Source organism: Sarcophilus harrisii, chromosome 4 (genome assembly GCF_902635505.1).
Source record: "Sarcophilus harrisii chromosome 4, mSarHar1.11, whole genome shotgun sequence".
In the NCBI taxonomy this organism is placed as follows: domain Eukaryota; kingdom Metazoa; phylum Chordata; class Mammalia; order Dasyuromorphia; family Dasyuridae; genus Sarcophilus; species Sarcophilus harrisii.
The window spans coordinates 393,149,736-393,171,938 of record NC_045429.1 but is presented as its reverse complement, the minus strand read 5'-3'; the positions used below and the strand labels follow the sequence as shown (position 1 = coordinate 393,171,938).

The 22,203-nt window shown below is 32.4% G+C and overlaps 2 protein-coding genes across 7 annotated transcripts in view; one reads left to right on the top strand and one right to left on the bottom strand.

The window, feature by feature from the left end:
* BCAR3 (BCAR3 adaptor protein, NSP family member) overlaps positions 1–2,515 on the top strand; it is a 167,099-nt gene extending 164,584 nt beyond the window's left edge. For 3 of the 4 annotated variants that reach the window (XM_031967098.1, XM_031967099.1, XM_023503382.2), the window contains one exon: positions 1,845–2,092. In XM_031967098.1, coding sequence (XP_031822958.1) covers positions 1,845–2,023 — 179 coding nt within the window. In that variant the 3' untranslated portion in view covers positions 2,024–2,092. Of the gene's footprint in view, positions 1–1,844 lie in introns of all 4 variants that reach the window. The other variant, XM_031967097.1, reaches the window with a different exon arrangement.
* Positions 2,516–4,178: 1,663 nt separating this feature from the next.
* FNBP1L (formin binding protein 1 like) overlaps positions 4,179–22,203 on the bottom strand; it is a 118,595-nt gene continuing 100,570 nt past the window's right edge. Inside the window, exons 9-16 of one of the 3 annotated variants that reach the window (XM_031967103.1) lie at positions 21,825–22,028; positions 20,336–20,494; positions 15,777–15,791; positions 12,995–13,104; positions 11,363–11,495; positions 10,139–10,233; positions 8,854–9,002; positions 4,179–7,888 (exon numbers count right to left, since the gene is read on the bottom strand). In XM_031967103.1, coding sequence (XP_031822963.1) covers positions 7,710–7,888; positions 8,854–9,002; positions 10,139–10,233; positions 11,363–11,495; positions 12,995–13,104; positions 15,777–15,791; positions 20,336–20,494; positions 21,825–22,028 — 1,044 coding nt within the window. In that variant the 3' untranslated portion in view covers positions 4,179–7,709. The remainder of the gene's footprint in view (positions 7,889–8,853; positions 9,003–10,138; positions 10,234–11,362; positions 11,496–12,994; positions 13,105–15,776; positions 15,792–20,335; positions 20,495–21,824; positions 22,029–22,203) is intronic. The other 2 variants (XM_031967102.1, XM_031967101.1) reach the window with 2 other exon arrangements.

Below are 22,203 nucleotides of genomic sequence, written 5' to 3'. Positions count from 1 at the left end.
TTTCCTCTTCATCACCTTAAATTTTTCTTGGGGGGGGGGTGGGGAGGGGGACGCTGAGGCACTTGGGGTTAAGTGACTTGCCCAGGGTCACACAGATAGGAAGTGTTAAGTGTCCCAGACTTCAAGGCTGGTGCTCTATCCACTGCACCACTTGGCTGCCCTATCACTGTAGAATTTTTTAATTCAACAAAGGTTCAGAGTTTGATTAGCAAGGCTACAAACCCCATCACTCAGAAAAACCCAATTCTTTTCATCTTTACATGGATGTGGGAATGAGAAGGACAAGATGTCACTGGTCAAGGACTAGTTAACCCATTAGTATCCCTGAAAGCAGATAAGGAAGCTAATACATTAAAGTGTTAGTTACTGTGTGGTATAAAAACAAAAATTTAGACCTGGAAAGGACTTTAGAAATATTTAAATACAAACTGGTCTTTTTCAGTAGGGAAAACTTTGCGCTAGAAGAGGAAGTGACTTTCTCATAGTCATACAAATTAAGTGTTAAGTAATAGATCTGAACTTATCTTCTGACACAAAGGCAGTGCTCTTTCCACTGCACCAAATATATTTATGGCTAGATACCTTTCTCCAACATAATGCAAAGTGTTCAGGGAACACAGGTCTCAATAGTGCTTTTAACAATAGGGAGTCCCCCAACTAATGATAACATTTAAGGAGAGGTTGGATAATATGCCACGATGTCACAGAATAGACAAAAAGACTCTTTCCAGCTCTGAAACTGTGATTTAATTAAAGGAGAAAATTTAGTTCATTTTGGCGTATAGCCAGCAACTCCAAGACTACATACTTTCTCAATCAAGCTCCTGCTTAGACTGGGTTCCCTCCTTGAGTCCCCCAGACTTTGATGGTCTCCATGACCTTAAACGGTCTTGTTTTCCTAGAGCATTTTCTTGCAGAACACTTCTCCCTCTTTGTTTTATCCCATCTTGTGTCTAACATACTAAATCCTGTACTTTTCCTCACCTTTTCTAACATGCTGACGTGATATGGGACCATCTAGCTAGCTCCCATCCCGCCTGACCTGTCTGGAACCTCTCTCTTTCCATATCCTATTCAACTCAAGCTACCCTGACCCTCCCTCTTCCCCTCACCCCCCTTAATCAAGGTGAGTAAGTGCCCCAAACATCTGTGCTTGCTCCATGCTAATTATAAGCAGTGCCTTGAATGAAATCATAGCGCCATGCTTATTAAATTGGTAGGTGAGAGAGGCAAGAGACAGCTAACACACTAGAGTTGAAAGAATCACAAAAGACCTAGACAGAAGAGACCACTGGACTGAATCTCATAGAATGAAAAGAATACGTGTAAACAATTATACTGAAATGTTATCAAACAGTTTTCTTTAAAAAAAACAAAAAAACAGTTTATAGATCTAGGAACTTCTGTACTAGATGGATGCTGAAATCACCCTTCAAACTCTGAAATCCTGTGGTTCAATTCATTCAGACAATCTTGAATTTTTTTCTCCTCTTTCTGATGAAAATTTCTAAATCAAGAAGATTCCCATTGTAAATAGATCTTTGGGGGGGAAAAAAAGAGTAGCAGCTACAGGAGCTACAATTCAAGCCCATTAACTAACCTTGCTATCATTTTGCAAAATTCCCATCTCGAGCTTTCTTTAGAACATGCTAAACAATCTTCAGCTTTTACTGCATTTACAGCCTGCAAAATTTCACCTGTCTAACTTTAGAACTGGATCAGTTATAGTGAGCACTATTTTCCATTCTTCACAATTTGTCGTTTCACATAAACAAGTTTTCACTTTTAGCTCTACAGTGTGACTTCAGGTATCACACATTGCTCTTTTCTTTTTCTCTTATTAGGTTTTCAGGCGGATGAAGAGATGAATGAAATCTTCAAGACTGAATTTCAGATGAGATTGCTATGGGGAAGCAAAGGAGCACAAGTCAATCAAACTGAGAGATATGAGAAATTCAACCAGATTTTAACTGCACTCTCACGAAAATTAGAACCTCCTCCTTTGAAGCATGCAGAACTCTGAAGAGTCTTCAAAGAATCATAAGATATTATTTCAACCTTACCCAATTTTCTCTTTGGGAAAATTTATCATTTGACAAAATAATTAAAATCAAATGTGACAAATATAGAAACCTTTAGTATCCACAGGATATTTGAAAATGTAAATTGCACAGTGCACATTTATTTATAAATTGTTAAAAATTACTACTGATTTTTAAAGGAATCATAATTTATTAATGTTACTGTTGCTAATGATTTGTTAGACAACTTTAAGAAAATACCTTGTGGGACAGGGTTAGCTGATCTCCTTTGATCAGATTTAACTCTTAAAATAATTGCATTTGACCACTTCCAATAATTTCAATTCCCACAGGATTATGTAGCAGATGTGTAAATAGAAAAGTAGGTTAAGAACAGCATGAAACATTTCGGAAGGTATCAGTTGTATGATATTCTTTAAATGAATATGAAAACTGTGTAAATATCCATGAATAAAAATATATCTTTATGTGAACGTCCAGTCTCTTAATTTCAAAATTAAATTATTCATGGCAGTAATAAAACATATTTAATTTATAGTCAAGGATCAATTTTCTTAAATGCTAGTAAATTGGATTCTTACTTATTACTATAGGTGGCTATCTTTTTCTCACATTTAGTGATACTTGCTTAAGTGATTTTGCATGTATTTGCATACATGTATTTTTATGTCTACATATGTGCAGTAAAATAATCTTTAGAGGATCCCTGGTTTTTAAGATTTTTTTCTCCTTATTGTATATATGGTCTAGGACCCCACTCACACCCTATTTAAATATCACATCATATTATACATAGACTAGTTGAGTAGGGTAGTATGCTCTGTAGTATAGGAACATTATGTTATGTAATCTAAGTATAATATAGAAAAGTATTAATAGGTAGTAAAGAATTGCCTAACATGGCAAGCATAGACAGCAGACACTTACCAAGACTGGGTATAATGATGGTGGATACTACACTACAATCTGCTCTTGGTGCCAAATTACAGCATTAGACTATAAACGGTATAGTAGTAGAGAGAGTGTATTGTTGAGTCTACGCTATACTACAATATAGCACGTTCTACTATGCTGTAGTATAGCATAAACCAGATAAGTCTATTCTATAGTGTTTATCATAGTTATACATGCATGTACATAGAATATAAAAACACAACTATATGATGTATATAGTAGAAAACATGGTCTACACCATAGTCTATAGCACACACACACAGATATATAGGACGATCACACGCTAACCTGTTGTATGTATACCAGGAGAAAATTTCTTTGTTTGTATTTAGGTAAAAGTCATAAATAATCTTTTTAGAATAGCCAATCATGCAACTGAGTTCCAAGCAACATAATTTATAGGTTATTACAGCCAGGTGCAGAATCAAGCAGGAGGCAAAGTTTCCCATCCCCAACAGAAACAGCACATTGAGGCAAATGAGGCTATTTGGTGAGTTTTTAAATTTTGGGGGGAAAAAGTTCACCTTGAAATTTGATGTCTTCCTTATTTTGTCTTGCAACTTAGAGAGCTTCTTGTGGATCTCTTTTTGTCTTATTATTGCCTTCATTTTTTCTCTTGTATTATTTACCAGTGAATAGTCACTGTGTTTCACATTTGCTCAGTCCCAAAAAACACAAACTATATTCTCATTAAGAAGCTCTAAACAAGAGATCATACCTATCTGACTGTGTTGAATTCTAAGATAACTTCCTCCAATGATTCCTTGAAGTATGAGCAACAGAGCAGAAAATACGTACCAGTAGTTGAGATGGTGTAATCAAAGTTGAATACTACATGACCACAACAGAGCTTTGGATTGTTTTTGATGGTGCATAGGGAAGCAATCTGAAAACCAAACCTCCCCAAGACACATATACCTCTCCTTATATTGAGATTCTTCTCTATGACTTTAAATCTACAAAAGGGGGAAGGAGGATAGAGAACACTCAACTTAGGAAAGGTTGGTCAAAGGTTCACAGAATGATTGTACATCCAGAACTGGAACATCACAGTAACCTTAATTATAGCTTAAGGTTAAGAGAGACTAAATAAACTCAAGAGGTGAGTTCTAAACCCAGGTCTTCTGACAGCACACTACTGTGGTTTATAGAGAAAAAAAAAAGACAATCACACTCTATACCTGACTGACCATGAAAAGATTGTTTATTCCATGAAAATATTCTCAACAGAGAACACTATTTTAAACAAAGCATTTACCATTAAGAAATCAACATGTGCACAAAAAGGAGTAAAAATTACTGAATAAATTGAAGATTTCTTGAAGACAATTCACATGTTCCAATTTTCAGAATGATTTTAACTAGCTGTGCAAGTACAAATGTCTTTCCTATATGTAATAACCCATATACAGGTTGCACTATCCCACACGAAGGGACTTGTCCCCAAAGGAAGCAAATCCTGCTTTTAGAAAATCAAACAGTAGCTTGAAAAGAACAGTTAGTCCTCACAAGGAAGCCTTAAACTTTGACCTGTTGGCTGCTAGCCAGGCAAACACAAGAACTCCAGGCCTCATACAAAAGACAAACAGCCAGATCACATTTCCTTCCCACTGCTAATCTTTAAAAAGAAAAAGAGCACTAGATTTTAAAAACTACATATGTAGTTTGTCAGTAATGAATAATGTCACATAATATAAATAACCCTGTATACAATATCCAAAATCTAAACTTGATAGTTTCATAGCCCCAAAGGTAATACACGATCAGCTGTATAATAGTGGCATATTCATTTTAATAAAGGAATCAACTTCCACACAATAGTCACTCAGCTTTAGTTTTACTGGTAGTACAAGTCAAATAACACTGGAAATAAGTCTTTTAAAAGGAGTCACAAGGCTTCTAAAATATTGCTTAAAATCCAATGAAACACAGACCATTTCACATTCTCTTTCTCCCGCAAACAGCAAAGAACTGAGTTAATGAAGCATGAGTGGTACAAGTATTTCCCTTCCCCCCATCTCACTATTACTCTAGTAAATCAGGTATGATGTGAGTCATTAACAAAATCACAAATGGGAGGCAAGACAATATAAGCAATGGGGCACTGCAGACAACTATTTACATGTATAAACATATTGAAATTGCCATTTCACAAGTAAAAGTGCACATAAATCATTACAAAGTTCCACTGAAATTTAAACTGGTTCAAAATGAAAGCATCACGAGAACAGACTATCATTATATAGTTATTAAGTGGTAGCTTCAATACTCCAAATTAGAACACAACTGGGCATGGAGGGTTTTCCATACGAATTCTATTAAAAAAACATTTAGTAAAGTAAAACGGACAGACACATGTCTTTAGTTCTGATGCATAAATGTGAAGAGATGCACCATCATATGTAGAAGCGCTCTAGGAGACACCTACCATGGCTCCTGCAGCTGCAGCAGCACTGGGGAGAGTTAAAGGAGGTCAGACCAAGCCAATCCACAAAGCCCTTTGTGGGATACTGTAGTGGTAGTGTTGGCAATCAACAGATTTAGGCACTCTAGTTTAAGGCAGTGTTTGAATGGCAAGCAGCTGACTTTTGAAAAGAGTCATTTGTCTTGCGATGGTGAGTATCTTCTGTGTTACTTTGCCAGGATTTCAGTGCTCACTATAGGTTCTTCTCAGAATGAGGTGTTGGAGATATACCACATTTCAAAGAGTTCTTTTTTCTGTTTTGTAGGCTAGAGCAGAGATGTTTTCTTTTTCTAATCACCAGAAATACTTAGGGTCCATAGACCACTTCTTCATAATGCCAAAACTGGAATATGATAATGGTTGCAATGGATGGGAACGTTATAGCAGCATACATGAACACTGGGATGAAAACATTAGTGCTGGAGAGGTTTCACAAAACAGTGGTTTTCATAACAAATGTAAAACAGAACACAAGCACTGAAAACGAGAGGTTATAAAGACATGCCTGACAAATCTAGTCCAATCATTCTAGACATGCAACAGGATGTTAGGCGAGCCTGCAGGCGGAACAGGCAGACACTGACAAACAGTATGGGTCTAACAAACAACCGGTTAAAACAGGGCCTGGACGAAGACAGTCCTACCGGGGCAACTATAACGAGGGAGAAATCATCACTGAAGTTTTTCTGACTTTAACAAGGAGAGTGAAACAAATGGAAAAAGGTGGATATGACTGTTTTGGCCTTTTTCGAATAAAGAATTCTGAAGGAGAATTGTGAGGAATTGTAATATCATGATATTTTAAAAAAAAACAATGCATGGAAATGAGGTTAGTGAAAAATAATAATGTATGCCTGCATGCACTCATGCAATTTACTTTATTCTCTCTCTTTAAGCCTGCCAACTCTACTACCCTCCCCCCCAGAGCAGCTGCATGTAACCTCCTTCCACATCTCGCCCATTTTCTCAGAAACCCTCTTCAGGAACCTGCAGTCCAGGAGGAAAAAGAAAAGAACATAATTACTGAAGACCTTTGGAAAGAGAGAAGGAGGTGTTCAGTTTAGTGCCAGTCCCAAACGTCCCCTATCAAGTCCCGCAGCAGAAGTCCTTTGTGAGTTTCGCTCCATGTTTACTATGGTATGGTCACTTTCCCAGCACTCTTACTCCATTCTTTCTGCAAAGAGCTAAACTCCATCCACAGAGCCTTCCTGACTGATGAAAAGCAGCAGAAAGAACTAGAAGAAATATGCTTTCTTGGTCATAAGGGATGCCTTATTCAGGGACTATAAATGTATATTTATTATGATTAAGTCAGAACCAATAAAGAGGGTATTGTTTTCAGGGTTTTGGTTTTTTTTTTGCCATTGTTTAGATTTTAAACAAAATACTGAATATATTTGCATTTGAAAAATTCTGATTCCAACTTCTATGAAAGCTGCATCTTACTACGTATGGGCTCTTAGATGTTAACCCTTAAAAAAAATACTCTCCAAAAAAAAATTTTCAAGATGAGCAATGCCAAGGATAAGATGAATTTAGTAATATATACATTATTGAAAATTGCTAAAAATTCAGAAAACATTTCCTCGTCAGGAAACATACAACTTACAAACATACAAAGTGACTAGGTCAAATTATTTCCCCCCCCAGAACAACATATTTTCATCTTTAGAAGACTAGTTACAAAATACTTAGAAAACAAAAGGGAAAATGAGCATTTTTCTTTGGCCAAATTCATCAGTTATTAGTGAATTATTTTGGGGGGGAACTATCACTTTACAACTTACATTGTTAAAAAAAAATTACTATAATTTTGTGAATTTTGCTTTTTAGAATTCCCATGTAGTCTCATTTTCTCATAGCTCTTTTATCTTATTAGTTTTCTGAAGCAAGGAAAATAAAAGGCTTTCATTCCACAAGAATCTTCTCAATGAATAAGATGCTATAATTTGTCAAATAGAAAACCATGAATCTTTCAAGTGGATTGATGCAGGACATAAGGCCAACAGCAGTGAGTAAATCCCAATGAATTTTGCTCAAGTCAAAAAATAAGCATAAAAAGAACATTTTCTTTCCACAATATTCACAACTCTTAATTAAGCATCAAGCCTGAGCTAAGCTCACATGGTGAACAATAAACCTTAGATACCCATAATGAAATGTTTTCCTAACATTTTTCATCCCATTGAATGTGTATGTAGAGTTCTCTTTCCTGGGGAACGTACGGTACGAAGCTGCCTGGTTAGAGTTTAGATATAAGTTACTGCACCTTTACTGTTTTTCTCTAGAGTCACATCTATGTAAGATGTTGGCACATAGCCTTCTTCTCCATTCTGCCTCCGGGCTCTTGTCCATCCATCTCCTTTGTCCTCTTCAATAATGTAGAGGACTTCACCTTCTTTCATGGCCAGAGTGCCTTCATTGTGCCCTAAGACAAGAGATGACAGTGCTCAGGTGTGATTTATGCTAAATGATTCTTTTGATGATATCTGCAAAGTGTGAGTAACCCTCAATTAGAAAAAAGTAAGTAAATAAATAAAAAACAGTGTCTGTGAAACAAATAACAATTGCTTTAACAAAGCCTATTTTTCCTGAATGCTGATGTATATCTATGACTTGGCTAGTTCTTCCACTCCCATTCCTACCTACTCCCTGGTGACTAAGAAGCAGATGTTTTTGCTGCTGCTTCTGCTGCTGCTACTTGTACCTACTTTTGCTACTGCTGCTCTTACTACTATAGTCAATAGTTCCCAATACTGGCAACAAAAAAGATCTAAATATTTTCTATGTTTTAAAGGAGTGAAGACTGAAATTCCCTTCCAATTTTACATTAGAGCAAGATTTTAATTCCTCTACCTTTCTAGTCTTGTAGCTGAAAATGAGGAGGACAAAATAATCTGAAACCACTGCCATCAAGCCTTCCTTCCCAAACCTTGGTAGCATTTTCTAGCTCGTGAAGAATTGATTTGGTTTCACTAAGGACTGGAGCCGACTACCTACTTCTATTCTACATCATTCTGAAAGTCAACAAACTTCATCTTTGCCATATTCCATCCTATATGGAAGAGAAAGAAAATGCTCACTATCTATAAAATAAATCATTAAAAAGTCATGGCTATGAAATTATGGTGCTCTGGTGATTAAATTGGGGGAGGGGAGGGTTTGAAAGGTTAAATGACTTGTCCAGAGTCACCTAACCAGAAAGTGTCAAGGATACGAGGCTGGATTTGAATTCAGATCCTCTTGACTCCAGAGCCAGTGTTCTATCCATTGTGCTACTTAGCCGCCTCTCTGGTAAATTAATTTAGTAAATGATACATCTAACTGTACAAGTTGACTAAAGCCCAAATGACCAATTTTATCAAATGTAATATAGCAAATCAATCATCATACCATCAAAAGGATAAATAGCTTTACAGTGTCCAATAGCAGGTAAGGGATCGTCATCTTCAAATTCATCATCAAACTCATTGGGGTGACTATGCTGTTGTGGTGGTCCTCGAACTTCCTGGTTTGCATCATCTGTGTAACTTCCCTCAGGGCTGTAAGAAAATAAATCTCAGCAAGTCTTTCACACATACTTTTCTAGAAAATCACTATGAGGGATCTCTCCCCAGCATCACATTAACATGTTAAATGCTAATCTCAAAATCTCCCAAGGAAAATTTATAATTGGATTTCATTTTTATCCTATGTATTTTATCTTATGCATTTAAAAAATATTCTGAGAAGCGATTCATAGCTTGGAAGAGGTCAACGACACAACAAAAACTTCTGGTGTGAAGGAAATGCATCATTATTTATCTTAATTTTAGAACACTATGGTATGAATAATTCAAATTAGGAAACACTTCCAAAAGGATTTATTTCAGACTTTTAAATACATTACCATGATGTTTAGAAAAGGTTTAAATTTCCAACCACAGTTTTATCAAAGATTTGTGCTGATTAAGCCTTCAATCGGGCCAAAGTCCAAAGGATTAGATACATACCAATCAGTATTCTGGAAGGCCTAGAAAACAGACCTTTAACATGGCCTGGGAATTCTTATAATTTTGGATTTTTTCTGGTATAACACACTAGAACAAAAGGAAGTCTATTTGCAGATTTTCTCTCACTCCCTCCTTTATGATAAAATCATAGCCTGATTCCTTTGAGGAAAAAATGCCCAAAAGCTTATAAATTTGTTCAGTCCCATAACATGCTAGAAATTGTAGAATCACAATAATATCCCTCCTGCAATACATTCAAAGAATCACATCAAGACCACTCTTCTATTATTTGCTCCTTGATTTTAACACCTAGAGCATGAGAAGGGCATCTTCTGACAAAACAGTTTAAGAAGACCAGAAATTAACATCACATTTCATTAGCAAGCATGTCTTCTGATAAATTTCACTAAGTTTATTTAAAACAAAATCAGTTTACTGTCTTATCAATTCTAAAACTCAAAATTCCTTAAATTTATTTTATTTAGGACAAGGGAGAACTGTCATCACAACAAAGTTGCAAAAGACAAGAGCACCTTGAATGCCATTTGTTTGAAAAGCTAAGAGAGTCAACTCAGGAAACAAATCCCAGATGGATTATTACTAGGAATTCTGAGGAAAAGGGGAAGGGGGAGGAAGGAGAAAGTTTAAGGCCTAAAAAATAAATAAATAAAATAAAATAAAATGACCTTTCTCTTCCTTGTGTTACCAGATGATTTATGTCACTGCTGTGTCTTCTGTCTCCTCTCCCACCTGTTTTACCTTCAACTTCAGAAAGCCAGGCCTTCAGAAGAAAACAAATCAAAGAAGGAAAATAAACAAGCATCATGGTTAAAAAAAATAAATAAACAGGCTTTTTAAACTATGACAGCTTAAATTGAAATTCAATTCTAAGAGAAAAGAACACTGTTAATTGAGTTCTTTACAGCAACATTTTTTTTGGTTCTATATTTCATCAGTGTAGGGAATGGAAACTCATTACTACAGAATGATAACTGGTCTCTAATAAATTACAGTTTTAAAGAAGAATATGGAGCACTGAAAAGTGAAGGGACTTTACCACAGAGACAGTCTGGATAAGTGACTAGAGCTGAACTTAAAGTCTTCTGGGTTCTGGGTCCCAAGGACAACTCTTCCAATTTTGTCATAGCGCTTTTCACATCAAAAATTATGAGTAATGATACCAATTTCATATTTACATAAGGCTTTACAGTTTAATAAAAGACTGACAAAATATCTCATTGAATCATCAAAACCACATTGTGATAAGCCTATCTCACAGGGTCATCATGTTGGGATCGAATCATGTACTATACATGACTTCATGTAAAACTGAAAAGATGACATCAATAACAACATCTGTTTTACATATGGGAAGACTAAGGGGCTCAGAGATGTTAAGGGATTTCTTTAAGTTCATACAACTAGTAACTGGCACATACTATTCTAAATTTGATAAAAAAAAAAAAAAAATTTTAAAGCCATACCACACATCCATGCTTTTGTTGGCAGTGTCCAATAGAAGGTCCAATCTCAACTAGAGAGAGATTGGTGGTGAAATGAATGGATAGCTAGGCCTCAATCAGGAAGACCTGAGTTCAAGTTCGACCTCAGACCCTTATTGGTTGTCACTAAGACTGTCTCAGTTTCCTCATCTGTATAAATGGGAATGATAATTGCACCCACTTTCCAGAATTGTTGTGAGGTTCAAATAACATAGCGCTTAGCACTGTGCCTGGCACACACAGTAGGTACTATATAAATGTTAACTGTTGCTGTCATTATTGAAACAGCTTTTCATTCATTTCAATGATTACCTACTCATGTTTTCAAATAATTTAAACAATTTGAAATTTTATGGTGAAAACATTCTGCCACATTTAGGCTTTATAAAAACAGCATGATAGATTCACCTCATTCTTATGTATTTCCATGCGCAGTCGGTCAATGTTATTCATTGTCTCAGCTAGTTTGGGCTGCAAACTGCATGGATCCCCCATTTGTGGATTTTTCTCATATACATCTTTCATTTTGTTGAGTGCATCTCTGCAACAGAAAAGAAAATTAATTTAGTTACAGATTCAATAAAAAATAATTTTCACACTTTCAGAGGTTTCCAGTTTACAAAAACAAGTCAGCTAGGCATACATTCTATTTGGTACCACTTACATATGACCTGATCATAAACATAACCATAACTCTTAATTTAAACTAAAATATTTAATTCTCTCATTAAAACTTATTTATCTAAAATGAATTATAAATTGTCATTTTGTTAAACTTCTTTTGAAAGTATAAAAAAACTAAACAGGTTAGAATTCTTTGTTAATGCAAATATATATAAACTGATTTAATTTGACTGAATCAAAAGATGGAAAATAAATGATATCCCATTCCTTAAGTCTCTTCTTGGCTAAATGGTTCATATGGGTCTTTAGAAAGAATCTGTAAATTATTTGAAACTTTGTAATTGTCTTCATAAACTTATTAATAATTGGTGAATCAGTGATATTAGTGCCTGTTCATTTCTAGTATTTATTTGGGAGTAAAAAATAAGGGTCCTGGTGCATAATCAAATTAGTTCCAATTGTTTTTTCAGATGGTATTCACCAATGATAGATTACTATATTGTTAAATTTATTAACAACCTATATCCTGAATGTGTGTGATTTTTCCTGGTGAATTTTCAAATAATTTTCTAATTTTATCAAATATTCTATAATTTTCTAGCAAATAGTTTGTTTCTTGTTTCAAAAGAAAAGCCTACAATCAACCATTTTCAACAACAGCTTTTATTCAGTAATCTTCATTTATTTAAAAGTCAGTCTCTCTCTCTCTATATATGTATAATAGGCTTCAATACCAACCTAGTTGGTATTACCTTTCAATATCAAGAATAATTTCCTAAAGAAAGCCTTATTTGAACACTTGCACAATACCATAAACAGTAAACTATAGTTTATATCCATTTTCCCTGGTTTAATGGGTCAGTATGTCTTTATAATATCATTTTTTACTTTCATTTAAAAAAAAAAAAAGGCAAATGGAAAAAAGCAAAAGAAGAATCTGAGGTTGGGACAGAAATATGGTTTACAAAAAAAAAAAACAAACCATCTTATGTATTATCTTCAACCTTTCTATTGCAAACATAATTTTATGTTTATATTACCAGAGACATTTATGCTTATGCACTAAAGTCAAGTCTATTTTTTAATGAATCTATTCTTTAAAATGGATCAGGTTATTTTACAATTAACCTAAAAACAAAACAAAATATGTAATACTGACTAGTAATAAATGTCAAACTACATTCAAAGAGATTATGTATTACTTTTTTTTTTAACATGCCAACCTCCCAAATTGATAGTTTTAACACTACAACTATTTATTACAAAGTTTGAGAGTATGTTCTGTTCCCAAAATAATTACATTCAAGAAACTACTGATTAAAAAAAGGCAGTGATAATTTCTCATGTCACATCTAAAGATGTTCATTCACAACAGATTCTGAAAGTAACAATACTGCATAAATTAAAGAAAAATACTTTTGGTCTGATTCTTTTTGCAGTTCTCTGTTAAGTTCATCAATCCGCTGCTGCAGTTTTTTACGTCTCTGTTCTGGGGGTAGATGACTGAAATCCTCTAATGCTGGACCCTGAAATAAAGAGACTATATATCATTACTAAATAAATTTTCTGGAGAGTTTATCTGAGTCTAAGCATACCTGCTGCAGTTACCAAAGCACGGGCAGTCTGATATCGAAAGAAGAAGCATTTATTTTAAAACTCACATTAATACTACTACTAATAAATAATAATAAAAATCAAAAAACAGGACAAAAATTTTGCAAGATGAGATCTGGAACAAATTAATTTAAAACATAATAAAGCAGAGACTTAGTTTTAAATATTTAAGCTTACTAAGAATACAAATATTGAGGAAAAAAATTTATTTTGGCCATTCTTTTCATCTTAGGAAAGCAGCCGATGAAGGAAACTTGTAAGCTTTTAGTCTATATAAGGTAACTTCAAGACTGAATTGCATCAAAATGATTAAAGTTTATCACAACCTCATCAAAGAAATAGAAATAGCATTTCTCATCTACAAAAAGATTTGTTTATAGTTTAATCACATTTCCATGTTAAACCCAATGCTATACTACTTAAGTAAAAATACCAAATTAAAAATAAGAATAGAATGAATATTGATGCAGTGAATTACTTGTTCAAATGTGTTCAGTTGTGTCCAACTCTTCCTGAATTTGGGCTTCTTTGACAAAGATAAAGAAGTAGTTTGCCATTTCCTTCTCCACCTCATCTTACAAATGAGGAAAATGAGGCAAATAGGATTAAGTGACTTGCTCAAGATTGGTGTCTCTGAGGTCAGGTTTGAACTCATGAAAATCAGTCTTCCTGACAACAGCCCCAGTGCTCTATCCACTGCACCATCTATCTACCTGCCCAGGGAATGACTTACCTTGCATTAAAAATTCAAATTATCCAGTGTGTGATATATTTTAATATCTGTATAGTTTGTAAATGGGCAGATCTACCTATTTCTTATAATCAAACAAAATCTGATAATAGCTAAATTAAAAATTGATCTGTCATCTTAAGTAAAAATTAAATCCACTTCCTGCTATGTACAATACTCATTTGAGAAATAAAAATAGTAAATGAAAGCTTCATGGGAGTAGGACTCTTATATTATCTAAATTTTTTATTTTTCTTAGCAATGTTCTTTACTAAGTAGGTCCTTAACAAAATATTCATGATTTTATCTTATGAACAAATAAAATAGTTAATTTGCCCAACCAACAGAATTCTAAGCCAAAGGCTCTTTAGTAAGAATGTTGTTTAAGATATTTTTTAAGCATAAGAAAGAGAAAGGCAAGTCAAGAGGAAAGGAAATTTGGCAATGACGCTTGACTTGAACAATTGTACAGCACTAGTTTTATAAACACTATTTGGAAAATGCATGCACATTTGGACATTATGTAGATGTCTCAATTATATACATATTAAGTAACCCAATGTGTCAGTTGTATATAACATATGTTCTATTGCATCTGTCTCTGCAAAATGAAAATATAGACTTTGATGATGAGCTTTAACCCATTTTAATTTCCAAATTAATATAAAACCAAATGATTCCAAAAGGGCATTCAGGCATTTTCTCAGTGGCCTCAGTGTACCTTCCCAGGCACTCAACATAAAGGACCTCAGTCAAATACTCAACTTGTATTGATAAACTATTGTATGTTATTGTTATATGTTATCATATTATATATATAATAATATATGTTATATTGTTATATGTCATATGTTATCTATAATAAGAAATGGTGATAAAATAACTTAACTACTCAAAGCTCTGACTAAAGAAAATGAATGCAAGAATCCCTTACATGAGTTTCCTTTTTAACTCTACCACTTAATTGTCAGTGTCAGTTGTATTTATTTTAGGCTCAGGTTTTGAAAAACTATGGTGATGGTAAAGGTTTTCAATATTTTATATCATTTTTAAACTAGAGAAGTTAATGTTATTTTTTTTTTTTACAACATTTCATTTTCTTAAATATACGTTATTCAAATTTTCACTTACCCCTTAGCAAATTTTATTTCAAAATTCATACTTTAGGGAAAGAGTTTCACTGACCATTACCATCAACTCTGATTATAGCTTTGTTGAAAGCAAACAGAAATCACTTGAAACATTAATCATCTCCCTTGATCTAGGGAGGTTTTAAGAGAATCAAATCAAGTCTGAAAGTATGGTTTATTCCTAAACATAGTGAAACTGTTTGGCTTCCAAATGATAGTTCTAAGTCACATTCAAAGTATAGTTCTATTATTTTGTTTTGAGTTGATTTCCATATTCAATTATAGGAAAATGTCCTGACATGAAATATAAACAATTCTAGTCTCTATTCCATTCAAATAATAAAGAACTAGAACAAACCTGCCAAAATGAAATTAGTTAAGTAGAAATCATTTTCTTAGAAAATCTGATTCTTGAAATGTATGAATTTCAAATCAAATGTGAATGCTTTGTGATTCAGAAAAATTATTAAATGAAAATAATTAAGTAACCAATTAATTCAAAGTTAGTCTTCTATTCTTACTCTAGCATTGAGTATTAAATGAGAGATACCAGGTTACATGGAATGTGGATTAAATCATAAAAATTAAAATGAAAAATAAATACAAGTTGCCACTGTGAGTATAATTTACAAATAATTTTGAAATATCCAAATATAAACGACTAAGAGATTACTTAACAGTAAATATATATATATATATATATATATCAGCACATAAGGCTTACCATCTTCACCGACCACTGAACAGTTCAATTGAAAATAGAAAGAAATGGCAAATTATTCACATGCAACCATAACATAAGATGTAATAGAGATGTGTAATTTCCACAAAATTAAAAGTAAATTACAGATTGTTTTATGATCTGAACAAATTTGCCAGAAAAACAATTTCAAGCACATTTTTTGGAAAATCAGTCACTGACAATAAAAGCATACACACAATGATAATGGGCAGATATTTTATGATTTTAACTAATTAAAATTCAAGCTCAAAGTTATGTTCAAATTAGTCTAGTAGCAATCACTCATTTTCTGCAAAGAATTCCTTTATATGAATTAAGAATGATACACAAATTTGAAAATATGCAGATTCACTAATATAATTAATAAAGATCATAATAAATACGCCCACAAAATGTATTTTTTTCCCTGAGGCAATTGGGGTTAAGTGACTTGCCCAGAGTCACACAGCTAGGATGTAGTAAATGTCTGAAGCCAAATTCAGGTCCTCCTATCTTCATGGTTGGTGTTGTATCCACTGCATCACTTAGCTGCCCCTCACCAAATTGATTTTTACAAAGCTTACCAAAGGCAGCAAGATTGAATATGAGCTTACAAAGTTCATGAAATTAATTTTTGATTTTTAAGATATAACAAATAATGGAGGAAAAATACAGGCAATATATAAATAATGTAATATTCAACATTTGCCTTTTGCTTTTTCTTGCAAAGGTATTTTCAAGGTTGCTTTTTTTAAAAATAAGAAAATGTTTTATTCATAACATTGATAAAGTTAAACAGAATCTTCCCATTTTAGAAAATGAAAATTACTTCAAAAAAGACAAAATGGCACAATATGACTTTGTTTTGTTTCTGTAAGTAGAACTTCCATCACTGTGAAAAATCACAAATTAGTCTGAAACATCTCAAATTTGTTTCATTTAGAATGTCTATATAGTGTATATATATTTTTGTATTATACACCAACAGATTCATTAGAAGTAGGCTGACACTGCTCTTCTATGTATTACAAGTATCCTGAGATTATTGTCACACATTAAACAGAGATTTTTACAAAGTAAAATTATCTTATTTGTTTGTGGTCTTTAAATATTCAAGTTTTTAGATAAAGAAAATTTTGATTTTCTAAATTCTAAATTTAGAAGGAAAAAAATTGAAATGCTAACCTATGGATGAATTTTAACAAGTATCTGACAAAAATATCTACCCATTTATCTATGATGAATTGATCAAATGTATAAATGTTTTATGATTATAACAGAAGATGACATTTGCAATCATGGTCCTTTCAAATAAATCTAGACAAAATGTTCATAATATTTTTTTAGGTTGCTGAGATAGGAGTGAATAAATCAGTGTTTTATATTTGTTATGACATTGCTGATAATTCATGGGGATGCATGAAGCATGGGTAAAATAACTTTTTTTAAATGCTTCTAGAAAATCACATATAAAAGAAAGTAAAACATGCACTATATCTGACTTAATTATCTTGTATGACCATTTTGGGCAAAGATTTCTTTTTAAATTAAATCATGGTTCTTCACAGAGAGTTGACATTTAGAAATGGCTGCAAAATGAATAAATTAATAACTTTTGCACATTATCTGTGATGGCTATCATGTTATCCCTTACAAGAAAATTTATGATAACAGAAAGTTACTACATATTAAAGAACTTATGTTTCACTAAACTTGATGTAGCAAATACAGCTGCATTAAATCAGAGCCATTGATTTTGAGAAATAGAAAATGTTTTACAAACAAAAGAAAATAGTATTTAATACAAAATTATCATGTTTCTACTTTCAATTTGCTATTCTGGTCACTCACTGCATAAAAAAAGAAACCAGGGAAATAGAAGAGGATCATCAACAAGCTTTTCTACCCAAGACCAGATTTAAAAAAACAAACAAACAAACCCTATAAGACAAAATCTGAGAAATCTCTTTGTAGATGTCTCTATAAAAATTACACAAAATATGTACACCAATTTATTCATCAAACACTGGTTCAATAAGAACAAAGGTAACACTTCTTGAACATCAAATAACTAAGTAGCTTTATAACTGGACAAAATCAGACAGATTTGGAGTACATCTCAATACTCTCATATAAAAAGGTATCTCAGTGCCATTGTCAGAATCAAAATACTGGTATGATTTCTTAATTGTAATAGGTGTTAAGTAAATGTCAATTAAATATATATATATATATATATATATGTGATAGCAATTTAGACAAGCTTAAAAATATTTTAGAAGGGCATGGTTCAGGGTTAGTTTGGATTTTCTTAATTGGAATACATGTATGATAAAATTAATAAAGACTAATAAAGTAAAATTATCTCAGTCTACTTGATTTAAAAATAGGAAAAAAAGATTTCCAAAAACTAATTTCTTGATACTAAAAGTAATATAGTAAGGGTCACAATCTGATATTGTGCATAATTTTGTGAGGCATTTTGGCTTGAAGTCAGAAAGCCATAGAATGAAACCCTAATTAGCAAGTCAGGTGCTTTATGTAATTCCATCTACTAAGATATAATCAGATTTTAATCTGCTGTTGATAAACTATAATTTCAAGAGCTTCCCCTCTCTCAGATAAAATCAAAATTTAATAGTTGAAAGAAAAAAAAATACGAAACCCAAGTCAAATGTTTGACTCCAACATGACTTCCAATAGAAAGGAATTTGGACAGAGAACAGCATGATTTTCTAAAGAGGCAGATTATTCTCCATTAAATCAGTAAGATATTTGCAAATAAAAATGAATTATTAGGCAAGCAAATGGAGTTCCAAAATTTATAACTATAAAATTTTGTTCCTATTAAAATAAAATAAAGGTAAATAGGTCATGAACTCAGGCTTATCTTCCCAAGCTTAGACAATTTCAAATTCTTAATCCTCTTTCTTCATATATCTGAATGTCCTACAAAATTCTTCACATCAAACCATGGCTCTAGCTCTCTAAATTGAACAGAATATCCTAATAAAGGTCTACCACGTTCATCACTGTAAAAATTTAGACCCCAAAAGTAAAATATTAAAAAATATGGTACTTAGTACTATGTTTTTGTTTTTTTTTTTTAATAAATCAAGTAACTTAATACAAAGCATTAATTACCATTTGTATTGACACTGAAACATTTGGATAATCTTACATTCATTATTCAGTCATTGGAACCCACCTATAACATAATGTTGATGATTTTTAAAAATTGTAACATTTTACACATCACTAGGGCTCAAAGTTAAAAATTCTTGCAGGATATTTAAAGGAATAATCTTCCTTCCTTCTGGAATAATCTATCTTTTTATACTTCCTTTCCTCCTTCCTTCCTCCCTCCCTTAATTTATTTTTATATTAGCTATAGTAGTCACAACAAAGTTTATAATATGGACAAAATATAGTATGAACTATATTATGATTATGAAGAAACTGAAATGCATAATCAACAGTGAAATAATTACTGTATTGCTAAAAATCACTTGTTTGCTGCATATGAGAAATACTGTATTGTGTTAATAAATCAAGTTATGTGTGATCAACTAATGCACTGACTGATGTTAGGCAGCGATTTTTAAGTTTAAAAATGAAATGTAAATGTCAAGACTGATTTCAGTTAACAAATACATTTCATATGATATTTGTTGGAATTTAATTTGTTTCTCCTCTATATGTCATCAAGATATGATATATAAAGAAATGATTTCACTTTTCATAACAAATTTAAAATGGCCAAACAATATAGTACAAATATATCTAAAACTATATAGAAAAATGCAAATAGGTCCCTATATAAAAATAAACCAAACTATGCTTCCCTTGATATAATGGGATAATAATGTCAGTTTATTTAAAATTCCTGTAGTATATGTTGCTAGGAAACCACATTACTTTTCTGTTTTATTGTCTCCCAAAACATTCTATTTATAGATGATATTATAAATTAGTATTATGTAAATACCTTTTTTTAAAATGGCATTTAAAAGTTTTGATGGAAAGCATTTACTTTTTTAAAAAGTCCTCAAGAAATCCAATTCAATTTAAACATAATTTATTGATCACTTTCATTTAAAAGTTAAATTAAATACCTGAATTTTTTTCAACTGTCTAAGTACAATAGTTTAAGTGGTGATAAATATTTAAATTATTACCAAAATGATGCTTTAGAAAACTGGCAGATGAAGTCAGCATAAATAATTATTAGAAGACCAAGTTTAATAATAAATTACTGTAAGTAATGTAGAATACAGTACAAGACAGTGGTGGACACAAATGGTTTCATGTAAACAGAAAAATAGCTTAAATATATGACTGCACCCACCACCCTCTTTATAACACCATCCTTTAGAATCAAGCATTTCAAATGTTATAAAGAGGAGATTTCTTTCTTTTAACTTGAGGGTAGCTATTCTTATTACAGTGGCATTTTATAACTGCCTTCTCAGAAAAAGCCTTATAATGAGGGTGGAGAGTATTAAAAGCCACACCACACACACAATAGGCCATCATGCATTTTAACTCATTATTAAACTTACCCCTCTTTTGAGGCTTCTGAAAGAAGGAATTCTGGGCTTCCCTGTTTTTATTTCACTCATACAATAATGCACAGGTTCAATGGAGAATGTGAGAAACTGGGACCCATTAGGAGTACTGGATGTGAATAAACTAGCAGGGGTAAGGGGTGGGGACTGTGGCTAACATAGAAATAAAGAAAGGAATCAATAAGCCAAATGTGCATAGTGTTTGTTCTTTTTAAATGAAAATGCTATCTTTGGCAATATGCTTTTCCCCACATATAAACCTCACAGAAATGTAGCCTACCACATACTACAAAAAGCTCAGCTAACACTTTTTGAAGATTAAATAAATGCAGAAGTTAAAAATACTTTAAAAATATACCATTCCACTCATTTTTAACAAGATATATACAATAAATAAAACTTAAATAGCACAAACTAAAAACAAGTCTCAAGAGAAATAGTGGATTTGAATAATTATCAAATTCCTGCACATATATGGATTTCTCTGGATTCCTCAATAATGAGGCACTTTACTGTACTCATTGAGGATATTTATCACACCCAAGGGTACCTTATGATTGCTGTTGTAGCTACAACAATCAGGACATGTTGTAAGACACAGAGGAAAGTTTAAATTGTGACTCAAGGTTAACCAGAATGGGTAAGAAAGTTTATTTGATGTATGCTTATAGCTTTCCAACAGTCTGGTCCTATTTGCCATTATCTTCTCTCAGACAATGTATTCATCACTGACTACAGCTTTACTTAGTAATAAGTTAACTTCATATTATTTTTTAATTCTTATTTATACCTACACCAAGATTAGAAAATGCTTTAGAACAATAAAAAAAAAACATTATATTTAACAATATCATTAAATTGCCTATTTTCCTTTACTGACAAAACCACTATAATAACTAAACTATAAATAAGAAACAAGTAATTCTATTTGTTTTCAGAAACGGATTCATCTACCTAAATAAGCAAATCAAAAGATCGAGTCTAAGCATGGAATGAAATTTTCTCATTAAAGTAATGACTTCAAACTTCAACTAAGAATCTTGAATACTGTCCATTAAAATTTTCCTAGGAATTTTTAAATTATTTATGAAATTGAATATGAACAAAATCAACTTTCATAAGTGCTTAATTATTCATGTTGATTGTCAATAGCAGTGCTAGTTATCTTTTAGTTGGATCCTGAGGATATTTTGCATTCAATTCAAACATTAACAAGATGTTAGCAACTTTCATTAACAATGTTATAAATTCTAGGATTATGGCCAAAAATTCGATCATTTTGCATCATGCTTAGAAAAAGATCTACACTCAATTAAATTCATATTTAATCTAAAATTATTTAACTAGCAATATTTAATTACTAAGTTTTAAAACACATCCCCATTTAACTGACCATTGAATATCCATGCTAACTATAACTTCTCTAGTTAATCTGTGAAATTATGCTTTTAAAAAATTAGTTTGATAAACATATAAATCTTACCTTTGGTTTCTTTCCAAAAAGCCACAACTTGCCCTTGGCCTTTCCTACAGTGGTTTTGGCATCAATCTTCCCACTTTCCTGCTTAGAGGCACTAATAGTACCATCAGAAACGGTCCTGTAAATATGTTGACTATAATCTTCAAAAGGAAAGTCTCCAGGAGGTTCAAATCCAGACTTGAAAGAGTCAACGACCATTTGTGAGTCCTGGGCACAGTAAATTTAGAATTTTAAAACCATTACTTTTGTTTCTACATATGTTAATGATTTCCTTCAGAAAATTAAGCAAGGGAAACAATACTAACAAATGGTATGAGGGATTTCATATTTTTAAATTACAGAAATTATTAAAATAAAAATTTATCTGCAAATAGTTTCTTCC